Source organism: Pungitius pungitius, chromosome 3 (genome assembly GCF_949316345.1).
Source record: "Pungitius pungitius chromosome 3, fPunPun2.1, whole genome shotgun sequence".
NCBI lineage: Eukaryota > Metazoa > Chordata > Actinopteri > Perciformes > Gasterosteidae > Pungitius > Pungitius pungitius.
In genome coordinates this window covers 24,197,938-24,207,859 of record NC_084902.1, presented here as the reverse complement: position 1 = coordinate 24,207,859, position 9,922 = coordinate 24,197,938, and the positions used below count along the sequence as shown (strand labels likewise).

The 9,922-nt window shown below is 47.5% G+C and overlaps 1 protein-coding gene across 3 annotated transcripts; it reads right to left on the bottom strand.

The window, feature by feature from the left end:
* Positions 1 to 351: 351 nt before the first annotated feature.
* On the bottom strand, positions 352 to 9,505 carry lig4 (ligase IV, DNA, ATP-dependent). Of its 3 annotated transcripts, none has more exons than XM_037470084.2 (3): positions 7,466 to 9,505; positions 2,882 to 4,952; positions 352 to 2,813 (listed from the first exon to the last, which is right to left on the bottom strand). In XM_037470084.2, the coding sequence occupies exons 1-3, from the start codon at positions 7,566 to 7,568 to the stop codon at positions 2,144 to 2,146; spliced, it is 2,844 nt and encodes a 947-aa protein (XP_037325981.2). In that variant the 5' UTR covers positions 7,569 to 9,505; the 3' UTR covers positions 352 to 2,143. The 3 variants fall into 3 exon arrangements, with proteins under 3 accessions (XP_037325981.2, XP_037326000.2, XP_037325990.2); XM_037470103.2 differs by lacking the exon at positions 7,466 to 9,505 and adding an exon at positions 5,905 to 7,458; XM_037470093.2 differs by lacking the exon at positions 7,466 to 9,505 and adding an exon at positions 5,935 to 7,458.
* Positions 9,506 to 9,922: the final 417 nt, after the last annotated feature.

The window sequence follows — 9,922 nt, the reverse complement described above, 5'->3', positions numbered from 1 at the left end:
TATCTCATATTTATGTTTTTTTAAAGAACTGTTGTATTAGAGTCGCGTTATTTTTTTTAGGGTAAAATTGGACAACATCCGGTATTGTGCTGCGTAATCCTGCTACCTTGACCAATTTCTTCAGCTCTGACGTGATGCGCGCGCATCGCAAGCGCCGCATCCCTCGGCACCAAAGGGCGTCGAGTCGGAGAGAGCCCGCTGAAACGACCCCAGGAATGTTGTGATTGTCACTTCAAAGTCAGAGCCCACGATGTCAGCCCCCAAAATAAAATACGATCCCAACTATTTAAGCGTGTTGCTTTAAAGGCATCACCTGTAAGAACGACACATAGCAATACAAGTTGCTGCTCAGGATAGTTTTGGATAACTGAAATGATTTTATTTTGAAATGTTCCACTGACGACCTCATTATGTTCTACATTGTGGTTTTCCTAACACTCTACCAGTCACATTGGTTGGTAGTCACCTGGTTTTAGCTCGAGGCAAGATGCTCCCCTTTTTCTCTTCATAGGATGATACCAATGCATTCAGCAAGTCACATCTCTCTTAATAATAAAAAATAAACATGTTAATATTTAAATATTCAGAACAAAGCACAGGCTGCTGTTCTTTTTCACTGGATCAATCTTTGAAAATCCAAAAACACAAGCGGCCACGAAACCACACAAAATTCTTCAGATGATGTGAAGCTAGGGCTAATTGACGTGTGTAAGCGTGCTTACTGAATACCTTCTCTCCAAAAAGTGTTCCAATTAGGACAGTCATCTCATTAGGGCACAGCGTTTCGGCCGTTTGCCATTTCTTTTCTTTTTTGTCAATCTCATGCTTCCTCAGGGAGGCCAATTTGCTCCCGAAGAGGACCGCATGCCGTTAAAAAATTCGTCAAGCCCTACAGTTGTGCCGCGCGGCCCAACATGCACCCAAGGGCACGCGGGAACAGGCGGCGTTTGAGTACTTCTAATTAAGGCCTGTCAGTCCACCGCTCACGCCGCAGCACCTGGAAATAGGCCAGAGTGGGCGACGGGCCACAATAGGGCTCACCGAGGCACAATGTCCTCATGTCGAATCGCACACTCAACGATTTCATTATTTGTCATTTGTTGTTTTTGTTTTTTTAGGACAAACTCATAGCCAAAGCAAAGGCCGTCTCCAATCCAAACGTTTAATTGGTTTGTTGGACAGAAATGGACAAACGGGAGACGTTCTCCGGTAGGTGCGACGGAGGAACAGGTACCTCATCGCTTTCTCTTCAAAAAATGTATTCATGCGACATTTACGCACAACAGTGCCATGGACACCACAGGCAGCTACCTGCACCCTGGAGGCCATGGTGATGAAGGTTATAACATATCAACGGGTCCCAAGGCATCGCAGTGACATTCTTGCAGACAGCGTAAACACGGACGCCTCTTCGTCGGAGTGCCTTAAGCTGGACCCGTTTTAACGGACCCCAGGAGTCCCCCTCTCTCCCTCTCCCTCTCTCTCTCTCTCTCTCTCTCCGTGCGAGGCAAAGGCCGTCGCTACACACAGTTTTTCTGAAGTTTTTTTTTTTTTTTGTAAAAACATCAGGTCAGGTTTTTAAAAGATTCAATGTATTTATTAATTGTGCTTAACATATGATTGGACAGAAATAAAAGGGAAAGGAAAAAGACACACGTAACCAAAAGAGAGCAACACGTTCGCAAAGCTCTCCCTTCTTTGCCTCCAATAATATTGTGGCCTCCGCTGCTTAGAATTTGACCATTAAAGTCCAGCTCAACACTAAATTGAAAAATAAGAGATTATTATGGACTATTAGTGTGATTTTATGTCAGTCCATTGTGGATTATTTCATTTTATGATTTCATATCTAAAGGCATAATAGTAAGGAGAATGAAACCAGCTTCATTTCTTTTTAAAAAGTTAATTTATATTCTAACTAATTCCACATTGCACCGTTTTTAAAATAAAACCTAAACCTCCAATTTATTCAATTGGAAAACTTTGCTCCATAGTGTCGGTAACTGCTCGGCTAAACGTTTGAAGTATTTATATAATTCACAATTTAATTCAATTCAAAGCAACACCGACTACACCGTTATTTTAAAACAGTGATTATTAAAAAAAACGCTGACTAGACAGGCATGCACCGCGTGACGATCCTTCAGACCAAATAGCCCGCGTCATTCATCAGGCGCCCCGCTTTGATGGAATCCGTCACCCATGAGTCCCTAACGATCTTGAACTTCTTCCTGAAGCAGCGTCTCAGAGTCCTTAAACCCAGAAGTCTCGTCTCCTCTGTGATAATGACATGAGAGACTCCTTCCTCTAAACTCTCCGTCACAGTACCTCCGTGGTAGCGGAACTCCAGAGCCCTTATCTCCAAACAGCTGGTGGCCAGGGCGGTTCGCGGGTCTCCTATCTCGGCGTAGCGGTCCACGTAGACCCGGTAGGGTCTGAACATGCTGGTGCAAAGGTCCTCCCAGCCGTAGCGCTGCTCCACCTGGCTGGCGCTCGCCACCGCGGACAGGTCCGCGCCGCTCATCCGCCCGAACACCTCCCTCAGCTGCTGCTCGTCCGTGTCGGCGAAGTAGCTGTCGCCGTAGCTGTCGTACTCCTTTGCAAAGTGCTCCCGGGTGGAGGGCGACATATGGATCATGTGGCGCGGCTGCCACGGCACCACCTCCTTCCGGGCCAGGCAGTCCAGCAGCCAGGAGGCCCACACCACGTCGTGCTGGTCGGACGAGACCAGGTTCTTCACGCGCACGTTCTCAGCGCCGGCGATCACGCACCAGGTGTCCCGACCTGGGTTCTGGACCACGAAACCTCCACACCTAATGAGGCAAAGACAGCAGTCATCCTTTAAGCATTGCTTGCTTTTGATAGGTTCCTGTCACCTTACCTGGCCACGCCCTTCTCCAGCTCGGCCTTGGGGTGATCCTCTGTGCCGTTCAGGATGCAGAACTCCACATCCTCAAACATGTCCGTCTCCTTGGTGACCCCGGAGAGATCCTGCGGCTTGAAGTGGTCGATGATCCCGACCGCCTTCTTGGGTTTGGCCGCCAGCTTGCGCTTCTTCTTCTGCGGTTCGTCGCCGTCGATGCAGAGGTGCCGTGAGGCAAGCTTCCCGGACGCCTTGCCGCGGAACTGATCCAGCTCGGCCAGGGTCATGCACTGGTGCCACGCCTTGTCGTCGCGGATCTTCTCGATCCTGGGGAAGCGCAGGGTGCAGTTGGTCTTGTACATGTCGCTGCCGACTATCTCGGCCGCCCGGACCTGGATGATGACCGAGTTGCAGGGCTCGATGTAGACCTCCGGCTTCTCTGTTCCGCACAGGATGGACGCTGGCGGGTCGTTCTTCCGGTAGACGCGCCAGTGCTTGGCCAGCTTCAGGCCGAGGTCGTACAGCTCCTTCATGGTGTAGCCCGAGCCGATGCGGCAGAGAGTGTGGAAAACGGAGGGCATCTCGCCGAGCTTTGGGGCTTCGGCGACGGCGCATAAGAAGTGGGACAAAATGCCGCCCCGTTTCCCTTTGCCCCAGTAGCCGCCGACAATCAGCAGGTCGAGCTCATCCATCAGGCCGTCCACGTACTCCGGCTTTATTTTCAGCCACCCCTCCCCCCTCTTGTCGGGCTTGTAGAGGGACATGGGGTCCTTCACCATGATCCCCTCCTCTCTGCCGTCAATGGCGTCGTTCAGCGCGTTCACCACCTCGTGCATGGTCCGGGCGTCGGCCTTCGGCACCAGGTGCAGTCGCCCCTTGACCGGCGTGAAGACCGTCTGAAGGGTCTCGTGGCGCTTCCTCAGGGTCTCCCTGCCGAGCTTCTGGTCATTGACCAGCAACACGTCGAAGACGCAGAAGCACGTCTGCAGCTCGGAGTCCTCCATGAGCCTCTTGATGTCGAACTTGCTCCCTTTTTGCATGAAGGTCTCCGTGGTCGGGTTGTACGCCATCATCTCCCCGTCGAGGATGCAGTTGACGACGTGGCCTTTGAAAGCGTTGTGGATGTGCGGCGTCAGGGAGCCCTGCAGCGGGGATCCTCCGAACTGCTGGGTGTATTCAAAGGCGTTCCTGCTGAAGTACTTGTACACGTCGCCGTCTTTGTGCAGCTGAATGCGCTCCCCGTCCAGCTTGGTCTGAATGTAAAAAGGGCCGTTCCCCATCTGCTTCTCCACGTTGCGGATGTTCGCCACGGCCGCCAACATCGGCTTGAAGGCAGAGAAGAGCCCGATGGAGACTTCGCTTAAGGACACGGAGGGGCTGTGGAGCTGCTGGCACACCTTTTTCAAGTCCGTGCTGACGTTGTAGAGCTCGGCCGCGTCCGGGTGGAAGACCTGGAGCACAGTCTCTTTGCTGATCCCGAGCTTCATGTCCTTCAGGATCATCCGGATGAGCCATTTTTGCTCCAGAGCCGAGCTCTGGGTGATGAGGTGCAGCAGGCTCTTCTTCACCAGATCCTTCTGCTTGCCCGCGTTGTTGATGGCCACAGAGTCCAGAAAGTCATTGACTTCCTTGATGCTAAGGGTCCCTGGGCTGGTGCACCGTTTCTTTAGCACAAAGTACGCCATGCCAGCAAAGTCTCCGGCTTCTCCTTGAGACGTAGTCGGAGCGCGGTAGTTCAACAGTTTATTGGCTTCCGGGCCGTTCTTTGGGAGGCCCAGCACGTCGATGTAGAGTTTGGCTAACATGTTCTCTTTTATGCCGTACGCCATCCGGTCTCGTTCGAAGGAGGGTACTATGAGGCGCATGGCAGAGTAGAAGGAGTCGTTCGTTTTGGGGTTGTCTTTGTGCAGGGCCGAATGGAACTTCCTCCACGACTCAATGAAATCCCCGAGGATCTTGGATTTCTCCGGCCGGAGTTTAGACTTCTGGATTTTCTCTAAAGTGTTACATAGGTGAAGGAACGGAACCTGAGCAGCAACAAAGGGCTGACCCGCAGCATCGCTGCTGGACGCCCCCTCCATGGTGAAATCTGAAACCAATACAACATTTCGAAAATCAGCCACTTGGTGGTAGTCTATCCACTGAAGATTTGTTTAACATTTTCTTTTTGTCTATTAAATAAATGAATGAATTGGCAGAGAATCATAAGCATCTATGTGGGGTAGTTAATGGATATTTTTCAGTTTGGGGGAAATGATATAGACTAGATGATCTTGTAACAATTAGCAGTTTAGTCAACTATGATACTAATGGGTAGTAGTTTTTAATGGATAAGTTAAAATCAAAAGATTTGGATATCAACAATCGCCAGCTTCAATGTGAAAATATTATTTATGTCATATTTGGCCTCTTAATTAGACCAATTTCAATGTCAACAATAAAACAGCCTTAACAATTATGAATACAGGCTTATTGTTCTTGCTATTCCAACAACTGCGGAGTCGATAATTGAACCACAGAAATCACAACATGTTCTTACAAAAGTAGAGCTCCTTTAAACTGACAGGTAGCAACGCAGATTCAAAAGAAAACTAAATTTCGAAGTTTACCTTAAAATTGGTTTAAAAAAAAGTATAACATCCCATACTTGGTTAACTGTCGAGTTTCACATGATGTATTGCATCTCGTTCGGCCACAAATGAACGTTTGATGTATTTACATGAATCGGCTGTCAAACGCAACGCTACTGTCAACTCGGGTTGGATTAGTTTCAAAATAAAAGTGTCCGTGGTCCAAGGACGTTGGCGTTTCATCGGCGTGTCTGTTCCGATAATGTTACGCACATTGACCGACAACTTTGACAATATTTAAGGGTAATTTAATGATACATATTCAGTTCGCACACACCACTAAACGTGAGGGGATTACGCCGAGCTCTCGTGTTGAAAACAAACCGGGAGGTGTTGTTCTCCGGCTTCATTCTAGAAACAGCAACGATGCACGCTGACGAAATAAATACATTCATCACATTTCAATGTTACCTGTCTTGCTTTTTTTTATTTCAGTGTTACCTTTCTTGCTTTTTTATCCTTTAAAATGGATGTAGAGAGCGTAGGGGTTCTGCCCGCGAGCTACATGTTGGACACTTCCTTGTAGTCGCAGAAGGGACCTACGAGGAATAGGGTCCCCCGGAAACAAAAGCGGAACCTTCGTTGCCCCACTAGGTGGATTTGTGATTTAAAACATAAATAACGTTAATCATAAACCGTGAGCCTCAAATTACACACTTTTAAAGCGTCACGTTTTAATGATTAATCTGAAAATTCATATTATTTACACATAAAAAATACGTTTAGTACCCCTCTGTAATATTATGAGCTACGTGTGATGTTGTTTTATACATATATAATATTTATTCTGCGCCGTCCTTATAATATGTTTGTCCTGAGATGTTTATGATGAACAGAATGCTGAAAAAACTAGTGAATTCCCTGCAGTAGTAACATTGTTGCTCTTCCTTTTCGCCGCCAGAGGACGACACTGAGATGCTGCGGTGCTAAGGAGACACAGCTAGGGAGGTTGTTTACCATTAGAGGTCTGGTTCTGGAGCCAGTGAGCCAGGAGTAATCTAGTAGTAAAATACAGGAATGCGCCCTCGTTGACAGCGAGCAGGCATTTCTCTTCACAACAATGACATTTGGAGTCCTCTTGTTGCAGGTGACACTATTAACACTTATAGAACATTAAGGCCTGGTTAGTAATTAATGCAGGAGTATTATGATAACCTAGAGGGACCTGGGATTATTTAGTAACATACAAATTCTGCATGATAAGAATAACTATTGCTATGCTTATTTGAGGGTCCAATAAAACTAATTAATGGGCTGACTGGTTGTTGGTCTACACACAGCTGCACAACGTGTAAACTCATGCGTTGTTTCCATCATGAACTTATTTTGTTTGTGACAGTGTCGGTAGGCATATATACTGCAAATGCAACAATACTTTTTTGGTTTTGAGATTTTAGAACGTTTGGATGTGTGGGTCTCAATCAATGACCCTAACATTTGACTCTTGAGGGGTGTGTGCAAAAACATGATCACAAAAGTTATGAACAACTGACAGAAATCATCAAGGTAAGCACAAGTTTTACAGTTACATAGAATATGTAGGTTTTTACATATCTATCTGTATTGATAAATATCCCTAAAGGTAAGAGGATAAATAGGTTTAGGGAGGAATCATACCTTTAAATTGCCTTATTTAGCATTTAGAAACATTGTATAAAGATTTGATGAATTGTTAATAACATTACATGACTTATTTTTAAAACATAAATAAATCATTCTTTTCCATAAAATAAAAGATTTAAACACGTGGGATCGTCCATCCTCAATGAAGCCTTAGGGAAGCCAGAAAAAAACAACTATTTTTCATTGTGATGAAAAACAAAGTCAGCCTCCGTACTTCTTTCAACAGCAAGCCATATTTGGTCCTGCTCATTGCTTCCTGCTTCCGACTGTAGGGGGGCGTCCCTTTTCTGTGTTGGCGCAAGCTGCACGTCACTGATCCCGGAGTCGCACGCCAGCTGCGGTTGTTTACCTGTCCGCTCCTGCTGCTGCAGTGGTGCATCCTGGGATATCTCTATGTACGCGTGGAGAAGGGAGAGAGGAAGTCCGTTTGGAGCTAATACGTGCTCCAGCATCAAACCCGCTGTGTTTACACTTCACGCACGCAGCCACGCACCCAGAGACACGCACGCACGCGCACACACGCACACACACTGCAGCAGCCCTACTGTGGTGGTGTCGTGCAGCGGGGTTACATAAGCCCTGCTGGATGTGCTGCTGCACTGCAACCAGAAGCGACCCACAAGACAGTAAACAACTGACGTCACTGCTTCCGTGGCATGCATCAGCTCGCGCTGGGACTCGGGGAGAAGAGCAGGAGGAAGAGGAGGGTGGGGGGTGTTTTGAAGTGAGATTATGGCGGGGAGGCACGGAGCGCGAATTGGCGGATGATTAAGCGGTGTGCGTCAGCCTCCTCATTCAGAGTGACTTGTTGGGGAGGTGTCGCCGCCGTAAACACTTCGTGTCCCCTGCTGGTTGCTGACATATTTTTGGGGCAGGATTTTTGCCAAAAAAAGGCTTCCTGTTGATCACTCAATTCAGGATTGAGATGTATTGTGCACCGTCTTGTTTGTGAAGGACTAGGTGTGGAAAACCGGTGGGAATAGATGAGTCAATGAAAACAGCTGTCCGATGTGCTCCTTTAGACTGGCAGCTGGACTATCACCGGGTCAGCGGGCCACGTAAGAGAAAAAGGCGGGAACAATGGCTTCCCCTGCAGGGGTTAGCATAGCATCAGCCTTGATCAGAACTGCAGTTTTCTGTAGACAGAAGGCACTGAAGACTTTTTCTCCTTTGTCTTTCGCTCCTCTCACAACTGGCTTTGGCAAGAGCTTGACTGGCAGGTGGTTCAGCCAGTCCATGCATAGTGTCCCAAATGAGCACCCTTTTTCAAACAGTTTCCAATTTCAGTCTATTAATGTTTAAAAAAATCTGTCGGCTCAGGTTAGTTTTAACAGAGGAGGCATTTAAAGTAAAGATTAACATAACCCTGATGATGTCATCTGGGTTATGGGCTTGTGATAAAAGGTTTGTGACAAACTGGTAGGGAGGATGTGCAGAATGCTATTGGGATGACAAGCTCTTAAACTACATAGTTAGAGAATCCTCTGCAATCCTGAAGGTGCGATATTAAACAGTTGAGTTGTGACTGTCTTTTATTCTTATGATCCCTTTTCCACTTGACGGTGCTTTAGATGATTTCCCCCTGAGAGGTTCAATTTCCTCTGTTGTCCCTCCTAAATTCAGAGAAAAATGCTATGACATTTCTACGTGGCATAACAGGAAGTTCGGCACACACACAAGGCCAAAGCTGACATACATTAACAACAATCACAAATACAGCACACATATAAGGGTACAGAATGTACAGTGTACAATGTGTTCCCAGAGGCTGCTTTATAATCAGAGTGAGAAAAAAAGTACACCTCCTCCCACTTGCCTTGCCAAAGCCACTTCTGATGCATCGCCGCCACGCGGCTTAATCAAACTCCTGGCCATGTAATCATACTCAAATGTCAGGGCAGGTCAGGACAGGGAGAGCCCCTTCGCCGTAAATGCGGAAAAACCACATATTGAGCTTGGCTTTTTCTTCTCTCTTGGCTGGCGGAGCGATCCAGACTGCACCGAGTGAACTTCCCGCTAAACCGAGTGGATCAGCTTCACACATAGCTGCCATTCCTCACTGCGATCAGCCCTTTTACCTCTTTAATCTGTCTGCCGACGAACCCGGCGAGCGTTCTTAGCTTGGTTACATCATTTGGCACAAGAGCAGAAGTGGTGCGTTCCAGAGTCCAATGTAGCCTTTTCGATAACGTGGATTTGGCCTTATGTTTGGGTTAAGGCGGGAGGTAACCACCCCCGCAGCAGTAACGCCAAACAGATGGAGTAAGAAAGAGGGTCGGGATTAGATTGTGGGCAACTAAAACTTAAAACAAGCAAACGTGTGCCGGGTAGGTCGATGTGAGTGTTGTTTGCAATGCTACACAGAAATTGGGAGTCTGTTACGACCTGTTATTGATGAATGTGACGTATTTCATGACGTCCGCTCAAAGGGAAATACTTCACATGTCCAGATGTCCTCACGCTCGGTTAGATTGGTTCCAATCTGCAAGGATCCCGTTTGTCAGCGGGGCCGATCGAACCCTGGACAACCCCAACGGCTGTTGCCTCCTCCGTTACCAACGTAGTGGATTTGTGCGTGAAGGGAGGCGTCGACTTCTTTGCACTGACACCTAAGGCCTGCTAGGCTGACTGTAACCCATTCTGCTCGTGTTAAATCCAAGTGAGGCCTCTGACACCACTCAGCATCCAGATTTATTTCTTTGAAGCCCAGGATGACACATAACAACCTTGAATAGTCCCCCCCTCTTATATGTCATAAGATAAATAGTTTGTCCCCTGTGGGAGTCCTTATATATGCATCTTATAG